At 40.0% G+C, this 23300-nt stretch overlaps 1 protein-coding gene across 1 annotated transcript; it reads right to left on the bottom strand.

Annotated features, from left to right (window-relative positions):
* Window positions 1–1458: 1458 nt before the first annotated feature.
* On the bottom strand, window positions 1459–23227 carry slc6a2 (solute carrier family 6 member 2). Its single transcript, XM_061068371.1, has 14 exons — window positions 22930–23227; window positions 21309–21440; window positions 19797–20034; window positions 12241–12379; window positions 11522–11656; window positions 10378–10481; window positions 8527–8651; window positions 8301–8413; window positions 7139–7267; window positions 6181–6280; window positions 5538–5638; window positions 3901–4068; window positions 2065–2136; window positions 1459–1482 (listed from the first exon to the last, which is right to left on the bottom strand). Exons 1-14 carry the CDS (start codon window positions 23225–23227, stop codon window positions 1459–1461), a joined length of 1878 nt encoding a protein of 625 aa, XP_060924354.1.
* Between the last annotated feature and the right edge of the window lie 73 nt (window positions 23228–23300).

The following is a 23300-nucleotide window of genomic DNA, read 5'->3' as shown; positions in this document are numbered from 1 at the left end:
CACGACAAAGTTAATGCAAAGACGCGAATAGACGCAAATCACGATCACTCGCATCAGGCGACACAAACAGCACGAATTATGTGATATGAGAGATGCAAAATTGCTCGAGTTGAAATATTTGAACTCGAGTGAAAAACTTGAATGACGCGATATTGCGAAAGCCAATCAGCATTGAGAATGAAACCCACTGGAGAAAGTGCCTGGTAGTGAACCAAGCTAGCAAGTGAATGGGCCACTGGTATGCAGGCCTCAGGTGGTCAAAATCGCATTACTTGACCCTTAAAAATTGGCTTTGCGTTTAGTGTGAACACAGCATAAGAATTGTATATCCACTACTGAACATAGTAGTTAAAAACATTGCAGTGAAAGAGGTAGTCCTCCATGTACTGAATTCTAACAGTAATACTGTGTGGCCGGCAACAAAAATCTGAATACACATACACTCTCTCACTCTCTCGCCATCTGGAGAAAAAGCTCAGAAGCACTGAACAGACGAAAGTTTGTAACACAACGATTTAAAACTGTAACAGTTACGCCATTTGTTTAGCTGAATTTTTTTCCCTGCATCTTAATTGAGCAGCCAGGCACTGACCAGGTTCGGCATCAGTCTTATATGATAAAGCTCTGGTTGAGTCTAGCCTTTCAAAAAGCATAAGAGGTGAATGAAGCATGCCCTGTTTTTCTTTTTAAAGCTTTGGAGTGATGCATGCATCATTCCCTTTTTCTGTAACACAATATGTGACAAAAAGTATTAAATCAGGCCTGTTTTCTTTTTGCTAAGAAGCTCGACCTTGATGCTCTGTCGACCTGCAGCTCTATGACTTGAATGCCAAAGGACCAGGTAGCCGGCGAGCTGAGCCATTCCACAAACTGTGGATGGATTTATGGGTTCCTGAGTCAACACAGCTTATTCTATTTCTTCCTGTACAGACTTTAAGAAGCATAGAGTGTCTCGCTCGATAAGGCACTGACACATAGACGCCAATCAACCTGACAATAATAATAATGTTATAACAATAAATAACCACAGGCCCAAAAAGAAAACTGAAATATGCTTGTCTCCTCGTCACTAATAAGGATTGTTTTGGTTTTATTTTAGTTCAAATCCCTTCTAGGAGATAATAGTCACATCATTAAATGTAAAAATAAAATAGTATTATAATAATTAAAATTGTGTATTAAAAAACATAATAATGTCCTGGGGCGAATAACAGTAGATTTTCCCCACCGGGTGCGCCTCCCTTATGAGCCAAAGTTGTAGAATGGTTGAAATATGAACAGGCATGACTCCGACATCTTAACTGCTTAAAGCCACTGTTGACCAGGAATGCCTTGGGTGGTAGATGCACAGGAGAGGGGCTGCTGCAAGGCAGTGGAGACTGCTGCTCTCCTCATGTGTGCGACCACTGGTAGCACAATAGACGGGACAATGGATGAGTGAATTCTGGGTATTCGTCATCAGATGGCCAACCAATGCTTGAGCTGGAAAACAAAATGAAGTGTTAGGAGTTGTCGTCAAATGTGTTTCAATTTAGCTTTTTCTGCTTTCACACTGATGGGGTATTTTCCCAACGCCATATAGTGTAGTAGGTTGTTTCCTCACATTTTGTTTCACTTTTAAAGGAGACATATTATGGGTCTTCTCTTTTTCAGTACTTAGTACTTCGTAGTCTGTTATAAAGGTTTTTTAGCATCTAAAGCCCAAGGCAGAAAAATTAGCTCCTCTCCCCCTAAAGAAAACACTGCTTCTGAAGCCCCTGAAGTAGTTTTGCCAAAACTTTGCATCATTGTGATGTCACATGACATCACACTGCACCAAATTTGCAACACACACAGCTAGTTTGGTGCCCCCCCATAAAGAAGCCAGGAACAGCGGGAGTAGAGGTCAATATTTCCAATATATGAGGACATTTTTATTTACTGAATATTCAAGCATGTAAAGTTTTATTTCAATGGCACCAGTTAAAATAATAAACCTGAATATGAGCATTATATGCCTCTTTTAATGTGTTCAAATGCAGATTAATTGCAGGCTCCTTCAAGTAAGTCAGAAAATATACTTACTGTAAATTGGCGTATATTTCCCTCAGCCACCAAATGATGTTCATGTTCAGGAGTGATACAATATGCTATCCTCTACAAAACAAGGAAAAACAACACATCAGTCTCAACCTGAGCTCACGACATGTCTACCATCTGCAAGGCATGTATAAACTGGCCCTTTAATAACTGTCCACACATATTTCTGTCAAAGTAGGTAAACCAAATTTTTTTAGAGAAAAGTTTTCTATGGAAATTGACTTAGTTTAATGTTTAATTGTTTCTGTAATAAGAGCAATGCACAAACAAATATTTTGGAGATTAAATGGGATTTGAAATAATCATGTTTTTGACACATACACCAGCTAAAAATACACGTTGTGTTCTCTCTCTCTCTCTCTCTCTGGAAATCAGAAGTTGTTCAGAAGGGTTTCATGATTCTGCCTTTGTTATGATGAACTTTTGAAAAAAAATGTTTTGGTCCTGACCTTGTTTTCCTTGAGTTAAGTTTAATTTAGAAGTGTGGGTTGTGTTTGAGTTCAGTTTCCTGTTTTATTTTGAAGTTTTGCTCCATGTTTTCTCTAGCTAAACTTCCTGTCTTTGTCATGTTTCCTGTTCCGAATGTGGTTCACCTGTTTTCGGTTATCCCTGCATCGTTTGTGTATATAAGTTCTGCGGCTGTCCTTTGTCTTTGACAGTTCGTCTTGTTCCCTGTGTTCATTACTGGTTGTGAGTGGCAGCTCTTTTCCTAAGGTGTGTACTTCTTAAATTCTTTGGCCACTGTTTTTGAACCCTCTAATTTCTGCATTGAATTAAAATACTTTTTAGCTGTTCACCTGGACTTGTCTCCTGCATTTCACCTGCTCACCCCATCACAACAGAAGTTTTTTCACAGAGGTTCACACTGATGTGTTTGACCTTCTGTCCAACTGATCACAAACCAGCTCCCTGAGGTTTAAGTCCGGAGACTGTGCTGCTCTTCATCATGTGAAGCCTCTGTGTGCTTCTTTTCTTCTGAGGTCAAACACCGGTACTCCCTGTTTTAGTTATTATCTTGCTGCAGGACAAAGCCCTGTCTAGCTTGTCTTCCTTTATTACTTCACATTAAAATAGAATCATACTGTCCGACCCATACCTGCAGTCCAATATTAAAAATTAAACCGAGAAAAATGTGTTAATAACTTTCCACATATAATGTATCTACTTTAAATTTAGTTTTATTATTTGATAATCGAATGCTTGCCTACTTAAATACATTAGTATAACATTTCATGGAGGTTATATCTGCTTTGAGATGACATCTCTTTCCAGAACCGTGTGAGGAATTCTCAGAGCATTTTATTCTGGTCATCATGAAGAGATCAAAGCTAAAGAGTTTAGGAGTTTTCAGGATTAACCTGTGGGGAATCTTCAGGCCTGAGTAACAATGGGAAATGCCAATGGGATGTCGGACCTGTTACAGTCGAGTGACTCACTCATTAGCTGCTGAGGGTTCAAAACAGCTCTCTTGGATAATTACAAACATAAACTCTGACTGCTTTGAAGTGATGATTTCATCTGAAAGTGAAATCTCACAATGTCATCAAGATGAGAGTTTCCTCCAAATCCGACAGTTGTTTTCAAGTTGTGCTTGAAACACAAACATACTGGAAAGCCCTTTGGCCACAAGTGTTCTGTTTACCTCCAATTACACTATTATGTAATGTCTAGTTACACTGTGTGTGATGTCCAGTTTTATTTTTACTGTGTACCAGTGTACACTTGACACTTGAATCTTGTAATATTCTTGTATAAGCATAAAAATCCAGGTTAAACACATTTTTTACAACTTCTGTGACAAACTTATATTTGGATACTGACCTGTTTTAACGTTCCTGGTACGCTGAGTATTTTATAAATAGCATAGATGGGGACAAACATCATGGAGGACATGGCCACACCCCAGCCAACTACATTGGACCAGTAAGGGAAGGTGTAGTCATCATACTTTAGGCCTGAAGATGTCACAGCACTGGCTATTACCACAAACTGTGAAAAGAAAAGGAGAGGGAAAGAGAAACATAGATTAGTAGAGTATTAGTGCGGCATTAAATATTATGTGGAGTCTGAGGCAGAGATAAGCTGAGGGGAAATGAAGAAACAGACACGGGGGAACCAAGGTCAAGAACTGAAATATCTTTATCAGAACAGTTAATCCTTATGAAGGTATCTGTATCTTCTTTAAAAGTGTTTTATTCATGAAACTGAATTGAGTTGCCTGTCTGTGTGCACTGTAATAAATCACTCTCCCTTTCTGTAACCTGATTGACCTGTTCTGGACTTATTCATGACGGCGCTACCTGTGCTCTGTCCCTCTGAAACGTAATCTGCAGTCATGTATCATGGAGGATTCAGTTTACCTGTATACCCTAATTTTTCATCTGACTATCAAAGGCCATGTTAGTTGAAATTGCCACCTAAAGCACGACAGATCAACGAGTCTCTGTTAGTTAGAAATGTTGATACAGACAAAGTGTCAATTAATCAATAAAATCGTTTAAACCTCATTGGTCTAGTTGGTTGCAGGAGGCAGCAGAGCTTGTAGGGGCCAAAAGGTTGGACTTCACACCTGTAGAACATTGTGTTGACCTGCCTGTACCTCCTGATACACATTGACGGTGAATGCACACAAGGTATTAAAGGTACAATGTGACAATCTAGACCAAGAGAAAATGAGGAGATGAATATAAATGGTTGGATGGGGAATCTGTTTCCAGCCAGACATCTCGGCACAAAATACAAAAACAGAAAGATTAATTTTATTGTTCTATAAAACTCTGTTTGTTTGCGAATGAGACGGTAAAGCATGTATAATCTTTGGCATAAACTATCTGGCTTTCCTATATATATATATCTAAAGCTATATCTTTAAACAATAGTAATTATTTTTTAAACTTTTGTAATTTACATTATTTTAATGAGATCTCCTCATTACTGTGAAAATTCCTCTCTTGTCCAGGAGAGGCTGTCAGCGGGCGTATGTATTAGAGGAAGCACATGGCTGTTTACGCCCACCCCTGGACGACAGCGGACAAAGCCACGTGCTTCCTCTGATGCACGTGGAGTCGCAAGGTACTTAGTTCTCCAGCCAGTGATAAAGTCACATGGAGTCGGAGAAGGTTCCATCTATCCTCTCTGTTCTGTCCTCCCTCTGGGAACAGGACACAAGCACCTCTGCAGATGATTGAATATGAGGCGCTATGTAAACTGCTTTCCCTGTGTGCCCACAAAACTATTACATCTATTTACTTGAGATTATATTGATTCTGATTGCAATGCAATTAAAGTTCTGATGCTGGCCAGCACTGTTTCTCTGATGCATAAGCTTCTGTGGGCAATTAATGATGACGTCATACATCTTGCAAGCATTTGTACTGGAATTTATCACATGTTAGATTATTCCTGTCCATGACACAAGCCCTGAATGTAGCTCCATCCATTTTCTTGACACCTCTCACCAGAAGAAAAGCTGGGCTGACAAATTTCCAGCAGAGCCTCCAATAAAGACCAGGCTTAAATCCCATCATACGCTCGATATCTTCGCTGAAACGATCCACACCTGGAGAGAGATGTTACATAGCACAGGTTACTGCTGAGATACAAGTTATACACGCTCAACATTTTAGGCCACGCCAAGCTCTCTGTGCCAAGTATGTGGTCTCAGCAGACAGAAGCAGAGCAACACTGACATGATGATCTACCCATTTTTTTTTTGTATTGTAATATAATCCAGCATGTGTCTTTGATTTCCTTCACTGCCAATTTTTTTTTCCTTCTCCTAAAAGTACAAATTTCTTTTATTACTCAAAAATGTAAATGTCTTGAGTTTTGAATTTTTTTGAATTAACTTAACTGTATGTCTAGTTATTTACATAAACATTTTGTTGTCAGTGTTGATTGTTCTATCATCTGCACGTGCAAGTTTCAATGTGTATTTTTCTTAAATGATATCAAGAGTTCGAGAATGTGTGAGTGAAGAGACGTTTCAGTTTTCACTTGTCAAAATCATTGTCGTGTTGCAATGTCAACAGAAGAAATCAATAAATGTTTAGTGTTGATAAAGGAATGTAGTAATTTCTCGGGAATAATTTATGTACTTACCATAAAACCACGACACTCCAATGGCCTCAATCAACACTGCAAACAGTATGGAGGTCCCTGCTGCATACTTATCTAATAAAGTCAGCACGTAGATCCCACCCTGCAGCGAGGAGAGGAAACAGAGAGGATTTCAGCGTAGGTGTGTGTTTGTTTGTGCCACGTGTGGTATATAAACCTTCACCCTTACAGATAAGTGGCCCCCTGTGTGCAGTCACATAAACACTGGTGTTAACATAATACCCTCTCTGTATCGGCTTGCCTTTCATCGGGAGGTGAATGGAAGGGCACTTTGAAGAGAGAAAGTCTGAACGCGTAGATGAGCGTCACATGACAACGGGGGGGGTTTGTTGGGCGTTTGATTTGGATCCTTAGAATCAACAATCGCTATCTTGTGTAAGTGGAATAACATGGACAAGGCATCATTCACTATCCCCCAAAAAAATATTTATTGGATTCAAGTGAAACCATGTGATTAACAAACATCACGTCTTTCTGTCTGCCTGAGTCTGTGTCCCGTTCAGCATTTCTCATCACTGCTGATACGTGAATGCACGACGACCTTTGAGAAATCAAATGATTTGCTCCCTCTGTACAGCTCTAATAACGTTATAATGTGTTATCTGATGTGACCTAACTCAATCATTTCTTTGAGAGTTTCGTCATCAAGGGACTTCAGTTTTTCCTTTCAGAGAAGGGCGGAATCGGTTCAAATCTGTGATTTATCTTGTTTTGACATTGCAAATCAACTCCATCTCTCAAATTTTAAACAACATTCAAATCTAATACATTTTGAAACATGAATTTCTGTCAGCCAGGTTTTAGTTGTTTTCGGTATTTGCACACGGACAGTATCATGGCTGAGTGAGTGTATGAATCTTTGTCATGTTAGACGTGAGACTTTGACATGTGCTTCATTCAAGTATTGTCTATAAATATATAGTTACAATATGACACTGACATTAGTAACGCAGAGCAGGGCCATCAGGAAGGTTCCAAAGGCTGTGGCGAAGGTGAAGACTTTCCTGTTTCTCTTGAGGAACTTAAAGTCGTCCGACAGGCCTGTGATGACCGCCTCCATGCCGCCCATCTGACACACACAGAAAAACAGAGAGAGACGACTCATGCTGATTCCTAGATCCAAGTATATTTATCAATCGCAATACTTTAAAAGTATGCTTATGTTTGCAGATACATTCAGAACTGTGTAGTCAACTAAACAGCTGTGGTCCCAATGTATGTATTCTACGTTATGCAATCATCATAAACATTGTATTCCAGAAACACTAATTTAATCATTGAGTTCATACCTCCACCCAGGCCCAAAAGTCCCCTTATGAAACCACATTCAAATTCACTAGATCCCCTCTGAGAAATCAATGAAAACCTAAACTTTTCTTATCTTTGTACAGTGTAAGGAGGCTGGCCCCGACAGCGAAAACGATAACCACTGCACCAATGCCAGTGTACCACGATGTTTTTCAAATCAGACTGGCATGGGCAAATCTAACCTTTAAACATCTAACAAACGTTAATTCAATAATACATTTACAGCATCATGTGTCCATTAAAACAGGTTGATAGAATTTTAAATTTTGACGAATTGAGTAAAACTTTTTCATCCAGCAAGGGTTGGAAATTCGCTTTGGTTCTACTTCACTGGTATAATTGTGTTAAAAAAAACGTATTAAGTTATCAAGTCATACGACTGCAGGTTTATTTATGTTTATAGCACTCAACAGTCTACTTTAACATCGGTCAGACTCTGAGCAAAATCCGATATAAAGTAAGAAAAGCTTCTTCCAGGAGGGAAATGTTAAACAGCCTTGTCGATTAAAGTGGTTTTACTGTGTTCTCTACTATATTATTCCCATGTCAATCAAGGCAGATTAAACAAAAGTCATGGTAATCAGACTTTTTTAATGCAAACTGGTACTTTCCAGAAACATGGGCTGTGTCTCAGATTTGAACCTGCACAGGGAGGTTGCAGTTACCCAACAGTACTTCTCAACAATACCATGCGTGGACATCATCACCAACCTGAAAGTTTTCTTTACATATACACTTCCATCCCACGTGTGGTTTAAAGGATATGATCTGACAAAGTGTTTGTTGAGACTCACCGCGCTGTCGATGCCCAGCGTCAGTAACATGATGAAGAACACAATAGCCCAAAATGTTGAGCCAGGGAGTGTCGAGATCGCCTCAGGGTAGATGATGAACACCAATCCTGCCCCTGTAAGTGCACACACACACACATATACACACACACACACACACACAAAAGTTATGAGATCCCCAGACAAATTGATGCTTTAACAGAGCGATTATTGAATGAAATCTACTCACCCTCTGTTGCCACATCCTCTATTTTCACCCCATGTTTGTAAGCCATGTATCCCAGCACGGAGAAGATGGCGAACCCTGAGAAGAAACTGGTGATGCAGTTCACAGTAGTGGTCAAGAGAGCATCCCTAGAAAAAAAGTTGTAGCTTGAGTTAGGATTTGTTAACTTAATGTTTAACAGAACATGACAGCGTGTGTGTTACTAACAATATTGAATCACTGCTAAAATCAGTGTTGCTTAATATCTTTTAAGTTTCCCATGAGTCTTCAGCCCAAAACTGTGTTTTAGGAGAGAATTTCAGGTTAATGAGACGCTTTTGACCTCTGCACCCAGTTGGTGGTTCGATCAGTAATTACTGTGCTGCTGTTGTGGCCTCACACCCGAGGCTGTCGGCCTCCTCCAGAGCCGAGGAAGCAGAAACGTCTCAAAGACACATTCTCTTCCTTCTGATTTCCCCTCTGATCCTGTGCTCTTATGTGTTGTGCTTTGTTTTTATTCACAGAGCCAGTGGCTCACTCAAAATCAGCTATGTGATAAACAGGGTATATTAAAAGAAGGATATTTCTCCATTTAATACATCTCAAAACGTTTCTTTAAAAACAATTATAAATATCCCATTTTAATCAAAGTTAGTTGATCTAGCATAGGAGGAGTACAGGAGGAGGCATCAATGTCTCTTTTATGTTTCTGGTAACCTGGTTAAAATAACTATGTTTTTATGTCTTATATTCAGTCAAGTGTTTAAAATGGAATTAGTTTCTTCTTTTGAGCTCTGAGGATCTTACATAATTTCACCCCATATGATTCTCCTGAGTACAATATGAAGGAGATTCAGACCCCCTGCAAAACTCAAAGGAGAGAGGTTTAGATGATGGATGGAAGAATGGAGTGTAAAGGACACATCATTTTTCATTTACTGCAGTTTACTTTTCATAGATTTCATCTGAAGATATAATCTGTGTTCAATTCTGGTTCAATTCTGGTCTGTCCTTTTACTTAGTTTAGATTTGAGTTTTTAATTCTAATGGTAATGTGACGACCAATCGAAAAGCCTTATGTAATTATAGCGTTGGTACATCTGTTAAGAAAGGACATAATACATTTCCTGTCTTATTTTGTTAAGACTAACACTGTTCAGTTCCTGGTTCTTGGTCAATTTACCACTACACACTTGTTACTGGGTTAGTTTCCTGTCCCTGCTGTCACTGAACCCTCTTCATTATAACTGCCAATTCTATTGTTCCTCTGCCACTTTTGACTTTGTACCTGCCTATCGTCTGTTTCTGTTTCTGGCTCCTTATGTAAACTGTTTGTGTAAGATCATTTGGACTGCAATTAAAGACGATGTCTCTTATCTTAAACCCCGGCCTCCGGACTGATCTCAGTATCTGATTCCTCTGGTAGCGTCACAGACACTTTTCATTATATTTCACGAGTTGGAGAATCATGAACTTGAACCATTCTATTTTTATTAAGTGACTAAATCATTTCAGCATTAACTGATGCAGCAATGTCGTGGAACTACAGCAGAAAAGTTTTTCTGCTATGGGCAATGGACAGTCACTAACAGCACCTCTGCATCCCATTAACGTGGAAAACATGAGCCAGCCTCATATCTGCTTTTTGTGAGGAAGAGGAGCACTAACACAGCCCTGCGCTATAATCTGACAAACCTTCCTGGCCTGTGCTTTATCTTTTCTGTTAACACCTGGTCACTGGGGTCAGCTGGACAGATTAGCATCACCTGTTATGCACTGTGATTTAGTTACATGTCGGAAACGGCGAACTGCTTAAAATCACCAGGATGCTATGTGGCTGCTGGCTTGGTTTGCAAATATACTGCAAACGCTTACCTGTAGCAATTGTTGTCAAATTTGTTATAACTGGCAAAAGCAATGAGGACTCCGAATCCTGCGCCAAGAGAGTAGAAGATCTGAGTGGCGGCATCGATCCACACCTATCAGCAAAATAAAAGACAAATAGGATGAATATTGGATTGCTAAAGAATATTCAAAACACTGTTTATTGAATAGCCAATAAATGCTAAATCTCATTATTTAACTTATTTTATTATTCAAATGGTGCATTATGACCAATATGTGGAAAAGTGAATCCTTTATTCTCCTGTAAATTTTAGGCAAGTATTCTGAAGTATGTAATTACATAAGTATAACACTAGAATGGCACTCAGACAGTGTTTATCTCCACAAAGGCCCTTTAGTCCACCTAAATTAAATCTAACTGCACCAAATCTCAAACACTTAGATATAATTTCCCCTAAATGTGTCAGATGATTATTTTATGCCAAGATCGATAGAGTATTCACTGAAATGTTGAAAAAAATCTTTGGTTCTTCCCCTGATCCGTATCCACAACAAATTGTTATCCCTGCTCCAGACTGCATCTTTCCAACAAGTTTCGTAACAACCCCTGTTGCTTATAAACAAGTCAACAAGAGTGAAAAACATAACCTCCATGCCGGAAGAAACGACTACGTCTAGTGCCACAAATATTCTGCAAAATGTGAACTTTTGACAACCCCAACACATGTATATCAGTTTAGTTACTGGAAGATCATATCTTACGTATGTGTGTAAAGAGTACATTCATTAATTTTCAAACATTCAGCATTGGAGGCACCGCTGAGCATCCAGCCTTTACCCTGAGCCCTGGAGATACCCCACCTTCTTAATTACAGTGCGACAGACAGACGGCTCTATATATATAATATGTAATCTATATAGCCTCTGGCGTACATGTTATTTATTTAGAGAGTAAGATGAATGTGCAGATAAACCCAAAGGCTAACATTAAACCATCCAGATATAATCAAATAACACCAAACTGCTATAAAACCTGGGATTTCACACTCAAAGCAACCATCATTCCTGTGTTAACCTTATCAAAAATATGTCTCTTATCTCCAACACTCATGGATAAGTTCAGATAAAATAAGATAATCCTTTTAATAGTCCCTCTAAAGGTAAATCCTCTGACCTCCAAATTGTTGAGCCGCTTGAAGTCGACATGTAGGTAGGCCCTGATGCCGTCCATGGACCCTGGGAGAGTTACACCTCGGATCAGCAACACAAAAAGGACCACGTAGGGCATAGTGGCTGTTATGTAGACCACCTAAACACAAACACAGGACAAACAGGTGAGAAGGCAAAAATACATCATATTGTCTCTTTTTTTCTTTAATTTTTTCTATCATCACATAAATATTGAGAAATAAGAAAAACTGTTGTGTCTAACCCTAGCGATTATATGCTAAACATGCACAACATGTGCAGTGAGTTTGATAAACACTATGACTGCAACAAATCAGTATGTTTGCTACAGTATGTTGATTGCATGAAAGTTATCTCTATAAACCGATTCTGATGAATGTAAATATACAAAATCTGTAGGCGACGGACAAGTTTTGGCGCCTTCTGGTTTCTGTTTCTAGTTTGACCAATCAAATGAAAGGCCCAGATATTCCCTTTGTACACCAGAGGCTAATTTGTCGTTAAACAATGGCCAATGAAAGTAACTACAGTAGGTTTTATAGCCTTAAATAAAAGGCTGAATGTGAGAGTCCAGCCCTCACAATGTTTAGCACTGCCTTTTGACCTAGTATCATCAATTTATTCTGATGCCTGTGGGAGTATTTGCTACAAATTCCTCTACAGATATTTGTGTAAAGGTTATTGAGTGGTGATCCAGGCCCCTACCTTCCCTGAGGACTTGACACCTTTCCACAGGCTGAAGTAGAGGATGAAGACCACCACAACCAGACACAGGGTCAACTCCCAGCGAGGCAGGCCCAGGTCATGGATACCCCTACTCTGATGGAGATGCAGCACACCCCGTCTGCACGAAAGACACAGACAAAATGAAGAAAAAGGGATCATGTTATCGAAAAAGGTTGTCTTTGGTATTGTGCCTCAGCAACACATCAATGAGTTTAAATATGATAAGAGAGACAGAATGTTATCTTATGTTATTTATTTCGGCCACATCTTAACATTCAGAGGTGTTTTTGTAGAACAGGCCCACCCAGGTGTTACAGCAGCTGGGAGAGTTTAAACCAAACAGCCCACAATGTAAGGCCTGAGGTGGAGATCTGTGCTACATCAAGTCACCGCAGTTAAACACTGACAACAAACGCATTTAAAAGTTATTCAGCAGTTATGCATGTTAGCGTGAAAGTATCCAGGTAAAATCTCTGTTGTCTGGTTTTTAAAGTGCCTTAACCTTCTCTTTCTCATCTCTGCCCCGCCACAAACGGATGCTTTAAAACTGTCAATAATGACCTCCGGGACTGTTTTGCTATTATCGGCCATCCTCCAGCCAAACACTAAATGTCAGCTCAGTGTGGTAGTTCAAAAGTTCAAAATGTTTTATTATGACATAATGAAACAAGGGGAGACAAATGGTGTCTCTTCCTCCCCTGGCAAACAATTGAGTGTACAATACTATAGTAAGAGCAAAGTTCACACATTACATGCAAGTGTGCTGGTCACCAATGTTAGGAGCTGCAGCCAATGTGTCGTCCTGTCATGTGGTGAAACAGGCTCCAGTGTATTTAATAGGTCTTGACACAATGTTGGGTAGCTCATTTAAAGAATACAGGAATGCACTTTCTGATAGTGTGTTTAAAGGAGAAACATTTTCAGATCAATGATTATTAGCTTTTTGTCAAAAAGAGAAATATTTGTTCACTCTCATGATTGTGTTTAGCACAAAGCTGAAGCCTAGGTGTGGTTATTCTTGGATTCAAACTAGAGGCATGTCAAAACAGCTGTTGCACAACTGTAGAACCGACTAGTTGTTTTATGCATTAGTTATTTTCATTGCCTCTAAATCGCCACGGTGGTCAGAAAAATGACACCAGTACAAACTATAAAGTGGAGAGGTCGTTTTTAGGGTAAGACAAAATCTGCATCCTGAACTGTTAACTCCATTGATATATTTTCCAGTGGGAAAAACCACACACAGACAAAAATTCTGATGATGACGTGTTTCACTTTGGTTTCACCATCAAATGTATTTGATAGGGGAAAAGTCATTATTTGACATCTGAGACTGACTCGCAACTGGTTGAGCTCGTGTATCAACAGCAATCCCTATCCCCCAATCCCTACTGCAAAGGCTACGGCTCCAGATGTGCAAGACAGTGGGAAGGAGTGGAGACTTGTCATCCATCTTCATTGTAGACATTTCAAATCTGTATCACAGTTCAAAATCTTTCTTTCGGTTATTTACTGTTGACACATACTGTGTGCCACTGTTGCCAGCCATAACAAATACTGGGTAAAATGACAGTTATAAATCACTGCATTCATAAGGCTTCAGCAGATTAAAAAGGTCTGTCTGTTCAGGACTTAAGACTGGAAAACGCGTCTCCAACAAGAAAGACGGTCTGTCTGTCTTTCACTATGTCTGATGTCTCTCCAGAGCTGAGAAACACTCGGAGCTGGTCATGATTTACTTGGATATCAATATCCTGCAGTAAACCATTTCAACTAACTTTTGTTCTCTTCACATTTGACTTTCCTCAAGAAAAGATTCAATCATGTTGGCCTGTGACGTCGTGGGTGGATAAACAGCGGAACTGGATTAAAATCGGTTACTCAAAAAGCCCTCAGGAACACGCAAACTGAAGTATGTGTCCGGTTTGTCGAGACGTACAATCCAAGGGGACCAAAGGATCCGCGAAACTCCTCTTTAGCATTCGACTTATCTTTGGCTGTTACTAAATTCAAAGCTACAGGGTCTTCTGGGAGGCAGATAGCAGCGTGAAGACATCAGTTTATTTGGAGAACGAAATTTCAAGTCCGTACATGACCCAGAGGCCTTGTCTGGTGTTGTAATTCCCAGAGGCCTCCTTGTACATCTGATAGTATTGATATTGCGCTGCCAGTAAATGTTCACTTTAAGATCATTCCAGGTCCCGTTGGCCCTGTTACTCTAAACACATTTAGTCTTTTTGTCACTCCATGACCTCGTGTGCTGCTTTTCCTAACACACAGATCTGCCATTAGCTGGCCTTTGTATACTTGAGGCTGACATAGTGTTTTAATGTTGGTTACAGGATGAGAAACGGAGTAAGCAGGGGAAAAAATGAAATAAATAAAAAGCATCATAGATCAAAACAGAGCTGAGAGGTTTGATTTAATTTCATCCTAATGTATCTAATTAATTACAAAATAATCTGACATTGTTGTTTTAAAAGTAATTATTTCAGCAAATAAGTCGAATTGCATGTGAGGCTTATGTGAAATCAATCTCCTCAAGTGTCGGTGTAATTAGATCTCTTTGTTTAAATGAGGGCTATTCATCAAGTCCAGTTATCCCTGACATGAAATCACATGTGGCTGCTTCAGGGTTTTTCTAAAGAGAATGGATGTTGATGTGTGGGGTAGTGTTCTTGTCACTGTAGATTTTTCAGTTTGAACGTTAGTCTTTTTTTTACTTTCTGTAACTTTATGACATAGGTTTTTAAACATTTTTGTTTATTTCTCAGAGAACAATTCATGGATCTCTAGTGAAAAAAAGGCAGATTTAGGGGACTGATATTGGAGACGGCTGTAGCTCAGGAGGGAGAGGAGTCCTTCCCGGAAGATCTGCGAATCTTGGGCAAGACACTGACATCATCGAGACAAGAAAAGTGCTATATACCTACAGACCATTTACCATGATATTTAACAGTGTGTGCAATTTGCTGCAGCTCCAAATAAAAATCAGGATGTGGTGGATTTTAATGTGTTTCCATTCTAGTTAGAAAGGTGTTGGAGGAGCTAGTTTCCAAAAGTGTTTGACTTTCCATCCCGCAGCTTAACCATGAAAGCTCAGTTCCAACAGCTTCATGAGTTGTATGCCTTCGAGCTATGAGACAGCCGCATTCTGTAAAGTTAATTGACTTGATGCTGTGACTTGAGAGTTTAACAGATCTTTTATTACCAGGTCAGTTTTTTTGGCCGCCGTCACTGAGCCCCTTCCACTCCACATCTTCCAAATAAGCCCTTTCACATGAATTAAATTCCTCTTCCATATCACCTTCATCGAGTCCGGTCATATGGCGTTTCAGTCTGTGTTATCATTGAATTATTGTTAAAGTCCTGCATGTGATGCCTAAATCAGCCCAGCTTGCTGTTCCCAGCTCCAATAATGTTGACTGTGTTCGTTATTCAGTGCAAAAAAAAAGAATGGAACGTTTTTCAGAACACGTTTGGAAAACATATTGAAGGATGAAATCAGGTTATGAAGTTGTAGAAGTGACAGATGTGGATATTTTGGATCAGCTCATCAGATCTTTGACAGATCAGTATTTGGGAATCGCACTTTTAAGAAACATAAACTCTGCTTTTGCCTTTTGACTAAAATCGAATCAGTTCGTCTTTGACTCCAAGTGAATGTTTGTTCCAAATGTGGAAAATTCACGAAGCATTCTTGAGATAACGTGTTTGGGAGGTTTTGAGCTTAGAACATCAAATTATAACGACGAAAGTGGCATTGGCCTGAAAGACAACTCAAAATGTTTATGGACATTGTCACTGGAAGGATGTAATTATATGACACCGCTTCTTCCATGTGACCAAAAAAAAACGTTAATACACAGCCAGAACCATTTTCCATGAAGAACCTTTTGGAAATTAAATTTTGGAACGGATCTTACTAAACGAGTAGATTCAGGAATTGAAGAGTTTCCCACATAATTAGTTAAACCATAGTCACATGCACGGAAGTGACTCTCACAGATTCTGAGCAAAACACAAGTTCTTGCATGAGAGAGAAAACTGCATTATGTGCCACTTGCAAGTACTCGTAAAAACTGAAACTATGAGGTCTGACAATCTGTGTGGATGGTAAAAACATTATGGAAGATAGCAGGAATATGCGAGTGAGCATGTGCTATACAATGCAGCAACAGAGCAAAGCGCCATCTATTCTATTCTAATCTATTTATTATTTATTATTATAAATATTATACCTCCTATTTATTATTATAAGAGGTTACAAATTTACAGATAATTAGACAAATTAGACGAGTCTTCCTCAAGTCTTTTCTGAAGGTAACTCATTAGATGTAACTTGGACTTAATCATAATAATACAGTCCTGTATTAAGAACTGTTATGAATTATGAGCCCAGAGCACAACATCTTTGGTGTAAAATAAAGTTAGACGGAAATAAAAGTTCGTAATGCTTTAGATTACATCCCACTACATACAGGGTGAACACACCAGAGTTACAGTGTACTGTACAGTGTACCGTAATATATAACTATAATTATTTAACAATATCACACAGAACTTACACATTAGCCATTTCTAACTTCTCTACCAGGACAAAGTACAGTTTGACCATAAACCTGACATTTCAGGGAAGATGGGAGTGATGACTGCTGCCTCATTTATTTAATTGCATGGGATTTTATTACCAACTAACAGGCAAACCACATTGATTTTTAATTTTGCTGTGCTATAAATTACTAGTGCACATCTGTGTCTTAACTTTGGAAAAAAGGTCAGAAGTAAAGGTTTGTCTGTAATAACATCGTTTTGAAATAAAATCGCATGAGATGAATTAAGTGATGCAGACACCACTTATCCATCTTCGCTGAAAGGTCCACTTTATGGCCGTAGAGTTGGTACCATGTAATTAAATAACCATGGTATGATTCTCTCCAACTTACTCCCAAACATCTGGATCTTAGCTCAGCAGCTCATAAAAACCCTAACAATAGAATACTATTAGGTTCCTTGTATATATAAAATAACTACAGTTATTTTTAAGATCCCAAAGTGTTACCCCATCTTATTCAACACATGTATGTGCATGCAACCACAGCTATAATCTAAAGTCGACCAGAACTTTCCATTATACAGTTTGTGTTGGAGTGCAAGAGGTGAAGGAAGAGAAGTGTTTACTCAGTTGGCTTCGCTCCCTCACGCTGTGCCTTGGCATCGTCGCTGTGTGCTCAAAGCTAGCTGCAAGAAGGGGATTTATTATCCCATACAGCCCAACCCCAAGCAAGATCTGTCTTGAAGAGCCCTATTGTTGTAAGTCCGTCCACACTATAATTGCTGATTATTTTTCAAGCGCAATAGTCCACCTGGAATATATGGTCCACATATAAGGTCCGGAGCTTACATATGATCGACTTTGACACTGACCTTTTCCTGTCAAGTAAAATCATTGACCTACTAAAAATATCGATATCAAGTCCCTGGAGGCCGAATAATATCCAGAGATGCTGATGAAATAAACATACATGTACTAGAGAGTGGAACTTCAGCAGGTTTGATTATTGGCCAGGCTGCGTGCTCAAAATATTTAGTGGGTCAAGCTAAGCATGTGTCCTGTATTGTAAAAGTCACTTCACAGACTTCCTCTGGGCTGCAGTCTTCACAGAAGCTATCTGTCTTTGAAGTACAGTATAAACAGATGGGGCTTTTATCATGCACTTCAAAGAGGGGATTTGAACTTTTCATGTATACACCTTTTTTACAGTGCAAACATTTATGACTGGAACCTTTTATTCCTACTCTCGTGCTCAGTAACTAGTGACTGTCTTCCTCCATGGATACATACTGTCATTGTATTAATCTGACAGGACACAAGAAAGCATCATGTACACGTGATGATGCTGTTGTGTCAGACTGTGTTCAACAGTAACGTAGCCAAATTGTATCTTTTGTAACTGTCTTTATGAAACAAACATTACAGAATGACCTACACGTCATTAAACACTAACTGTGACTATATCAACATTTTGGATGACTTAATTAAAAACTTAACCAAAATCTATCCACATTTTCCTTGATGAGACAAAAATTCTATATGTCTTTCCTCGAATTTCGTTCTTGTGATCCTGAAGCACAACCATGAACGCACTTGATTGTATCAAGCTAAGCACTCAAAGGCTGCGGCTGGTTGTGATCAGATAACATAAAGTGAGGGTTAAAGAACATGACGACAACGAGGCTGGTTGACATTTGTGCCCACATCAAACATGATGCAGCTGAGAGAAAAAAACGAGTGTATAGTTCGGAGAGAAGCCCCAAGGCTGCGAAATCAGTGGGAAAAACCACAAACCCGAAGAGACACCTGAGGACGCACCACAAAGAACGTGAGGTACCCTGACTTCAAGATGATTTATTACACTATGTTTCATTAAGACCACTAGAATATACAGTGGTGACATTATAGATTAGCATCTCTCAACTCAGGGATAGTGTTTCACTGCAGATAGAGATTTAGTCTTAATGAAAGTCAGTTGCTTAAGCCGTTTTTAGATGGAGAATTTGCTGCGGAGTTTGACTTTCTCACATGCACAACCCAGCGGGGGGGTTCTCTGCACAGACGAGTTCCAAACAGCAACAATCCTCTGTATTATTCAAGAGGTGCAGCAGACAGAGACAGGAAGCGATGTATTACCTCCGCCGCGGAGATCACGTAACCCACTCAAGACACTCGGCTCATATCACCACAAACTCTCTTGACATCTTCGTCGGTGTCTTCTGTTGTGTGGCACCGCTTTTTCACCTGGAGATATTTGTTTTCTTTTAGTTTATTTTCATTCACTTTTGCGTCTGTTGCGTGTTCTAAGCAGAAGCAGCTTCTCCTGCTGTGCTCTCACATTGAATTCTCCTGAATTTCGACGGACTTTATACAGAAAGGCCATGCGGAGAACCTCCACAGATAATCTGGGACTTCTCACTCGGACATTTGCGTTCACACGTCACCACCTCCGGAGAAAATACAGAGGAACTGTGGAGTTCAGTAAATGTCTGAAAGTAGCTTTAGTCAGCTTGTTTAAATCAACCACACACAACTTAACTGCTACACACACACTTCAGATGTTGTCACTCCTGAAAGTCTGTGACACATCTACTGGTTATTCAAATACACGTTCCTTATGTAAGAGAGGCTTTTGATGTGTAGAACGTTAGTCAGCTGTAGTTGTTAAGTTAAGTTTGCTTTGTGTAGAGGAGGTTTCAAATATATTCTTAAAATGTGTAGTAGTGTACAACCTATTATGAAATTCACTGTAAATCACAATCTAGCACAACATTATCACTAAGACTGAAAAACTTAACACCTTTCTGTCACTGCTCTGACACAAGGGAACATTGTAAGGGCAGGATTTAGTATTTCATGGCTCTTACCCTTAAACCCTAACCCCCTGACTAAATATGACGAACACTAAAATCTAATCTCAGGCCAAAACTGACTTTCTATCTCATAAATGAATTGCTCTGACTTATCTCAGATCACTTACTCATAGTACTCCGCAGCCGGGGTGATCTTGTACTTGGCGTATGATGTCCCGTTGCCGAGGAGGGATGCGTTTATAGCTTTGGGGTCCGTGCAGTTCGGACTGTTCCAGACGTTGTCACATCTGAGCCACGGCAGCTCGTTGGTCATGGAGGAGAACAGGTAGTACAGGGACCAGGCGATGATAACGTTGTAGTAGAAGCCGACGTACAGGGCGATGAGGATCACAGTGTAGCCCACACCTGGAGAACACAGGGAGGACGAGATGATGGTTTACTGTAACACTGTGCTGTGCACATGACCTTGGGCAAGTTACACGCTGACAGTACACATATCTGTACCTCACCACTGTCTTTACAGTGTTTTACAGCAGGGGTTTTACAGCATAATCTCCTTGAGGAGTGACACAATGTATGAATAGTTTGGTCCTGGTTACTTCTTGTAAAAAGCAAAAATCTTGTCAAATGAATGTGCGTGGTCTTATTTGTGTCAGTTAAGGGAAACCACTGTTTTCAGAACATCAGCCTGGTGAAAGGTTCCTTCGACAAACGGCCTCTTAAGAGTTGATTCGATAAAGAGTCATTTTCATGCACTATCCCCATAAGGTACGTACAGTGTATAACTTCCTCTGTGCGGTGAAGGGTATATGCTGATAACCACAAACTACTTAATATGCATACACATCAACTTGGGCTTAATGTACAAGTTCCATTGATTTGCGCTTCTTTTTCATTTGATCGTATCCCAAGTCGTTCTGTCTCCACTGGAATGTGACATGCTCACATGAAAACAGATAAGTCCATAAACCCATCACCCACTCATTCCTGGGCAGGAAAATAACAAACCCTCCTCAGCGCTGGCGCCAACAGAAGCAGGGACGGGTGCTGATTCAATAGTGCAGACAGGGGTGGTTATCTGACTGACAGTATTAAATAAGAACTGATTGAATAAGAGGGTGCAGTGTGTAAAGGTCAGGTCGGATTTACTCTTATCCAGACACATGTTATTAGAGCTCCTTCTATCACAAATAACCCAAATAGTGAGTTTATTTTAGAACTTTATAGTTAACTCCATATCACAGACAAAGAAGAACATTTAGTAAACACATTGTTAATTAAGCTTCACTTTAAAATTTACACAACTCAATTCTACATCATCAGTTTTTCATAATGTGCTGCAACCTTTTTCTCTGTAATAAGGAACATGTTAGATCCTGTTTGATTTGAACTGTAGGCGTGTGACTCTGTCCTGGTTTGTTTTCACTCAGCGGCAAACGACATGCGGGGGTACTATGTTGCAATTACAAGAAAAATTGACATTTAAAAATGAAGAGAGGTTAAGAGAGACACTTATAAGTCTGTAAAGGGGTGGACATCTTCAAAGGGATGAAAGGAAAGAGGAGGTAAAGAACGAAAGGGCAGCAGAGAGCAGGGTATGTAGTCTAGCGGTTAGAGAGACACAGGTTAATACACGTACAGCTTCACATAGGTAAGTGTGGGTTTGTGTTACAGTTCACCTTTGAAGATGGGGCATATTTTCCAAACCGTAGCTGCCCCCTCCCTGTTATACTGGCCCAGAGCAAGTTCCATATAGAACAATGGCATCCCCGCTATGACCAGGAAAAGAATGTAGGGGATCAAAAAGGCACCTGAAGAAAGAAAGAAGGAATTACATGAGACATTTTGAGTATTTTTCTGCTCAGTCATCTCTGGTGTGAGTTACATTAACTCACGGTAACAGATGTTTCAATATAAGAGGCCCATATGGAAATAAGTGCGATATAAAACAAATTACCAGAGAGAAAAGTTCGAAGAGGGGCTTGACATTCTTGGAAAAAGACCAGGTTAGAACATACTGACATACGAGCAGGAAGGCTCACAGCTATTTTCCCACTTCGCCTCGGTGGCACTTCCACCAGCGAGGAAATGACCGCCCTGTAATTAAATTGCTCTTGACATTCTCCATCACAAATGGCACATTATCAACTGTAATGAATACATTTCGCTGAGGGTCAATATGATTGACAGGGCCGGCAGTGGAGCTGATCCTTTGGGGCGCCGAGCACAACATGTTGATTTATTTTTTCTGAATGGACACGTCGGCAAACAGAGGACAGAGCAGTGCACCTTCTGGAGACCACTCTGTTGTCATGAGTACTGAAGGTAAAACAACACGGCTTGACACCATCCTCTGTTGGCTCCACCACGCACACCTATTCTCCACTCGCTCTCTTACTAAAGGGAAGCTTCACTGGTCATTGGGTTTGAAAACAGTGCAACCTGTCCCACTCTTGTATTCAGACTTAAAGAGTAAGACTCGTTCCCAAGATTTCAGAGAGTTCAGGCAAATGAACTTCGCTGTATATTTAAAATATGATATTAAGATTAGAATCTAAATCATTCACACGTCAGTAACTTTACTTGATGCGTCTGACCGTGTGAAACATTGGGGGTCCGTTTAAGAGTCACATCTGCATGAGATTAACCTGTTGATATACTGCACTGTCCCCCCCCACTCACTGCAGGGAACCTTCAGCTTCCTATAGCTCCAATGGTGGTTATTCTCTTACCAAACCTGTAGAATATGACACCTGTATTTCCATACTGGACATTTTACAAAGAAATGTTGCAGGATATTAAAACAATGAATTCTGTGACAAACCCCTTCTGGAAATTTGTTATCTGTCAGTCTCACATGGTGCAGTTTGGAGAAGGTAGATGTTTTACACATGATCTTTTTCGCATTTGCATGCTTTGATAAAGAGATGTAAACTATTCCCTTCATATATTCTCATGTATAGACCTGAGAATAATTAAATGAGATTAAAAGAACCAAATTCACAACAACTATACAGCAAAATGACAAAAGATTACTCAATCATAGAATGCTGAAGCCTCAGTGTGAATTTGGTTACTTAGCTCAATCTCAATGAGACGTTTGCCTGGTAAATGATATATGATATATATGAATAGTTTAAACTAATTTTAAACATTTTAAAGTAAAAGTAAAAATTCCTTGGCACATTTTGCCACAAGGGTTAAGAACCTGAACGTGACAGCTCGCGTCATGATATGATTGGTGACCTCCAAAATGTTTAAGCATCTGTTTACGCGCAGAATAAAACATGGTTAACTCACCTCCTCCATTTTTGTAGCACAAGTAAGGAAATCTCCAAACGTTGGCCAGGTCCACTGCGAAGCCAATGACCGACAGCAGAAAGTCTATTTTCTTGCCCCAGGTTTCTCGCTCGTCCTCGTCCTCGCCTCCGGGGTGACCCGAGAGGTGGCCGGGGGTGGGGATGATGGAGGAGCTGGTGTACTGGACGCCATTCTGGTCCTTCACCAGGATCAGTTCTACCTCTTTTTTCTCGTCATTGCACTGTTTCAGCGGGGCCACCGACGAGAGCTTGTGTTCTGGCAGAACCTGGATGTTCATCTTCTCTGCGGGTGAGCACACGGGAAGGACTCCCGCGCTGTTCCGGCGCACTCACAGCCCCCTCCGGGAGCTG

This window comes from Limanda limanda, chromosome 3 (genome assembly GCF_963576545.1).
Source record: "Limanda limanda chromosome 3, fLimLim1.1, whole genome shotgun sequence".
In the NCBI taxonomy this organism is placed as follows: Eukaryota; Metazoa; Chordata; class Actinopteri; order Pleuronectiformes; family Pleuronectidae; genus Limanda; species Limanda limanda.
The sequence above is the reverse complement of the archived record's forward strand: the minus strand, read 5'-3'. Positions and strand labels throughout refer to the sequence as shown.

What these genes read in the sequence shown, in the direction of transcription:
- slc6a2 (XM_061068371.1), bottom strand. Translation starts at nt 23,227, where the DNA reads ATGAACATCCAGGTTCTGCCAGAACACAAGCTCTCGTCGGTGGCCCCG. An exon ending in GTGCTACAAAAATGGAGGAG is followed by an intron (nt 21,441 to 22,929) that starts GTGAGTTAACCA and finishes TTCTTTCTTCAG; the next exon opens with GTGCCTTTTTGATCCCCTAC. An exon ending in GTGTCAAGTCCTCAGGGAAG is followed by an intron (nt 11,657 to 12,240) that starts GTAGGGGCCTGG and finishes GTTTGTGTTTAG; the next exon opens with GTGGTCTACATAACAGCCAC.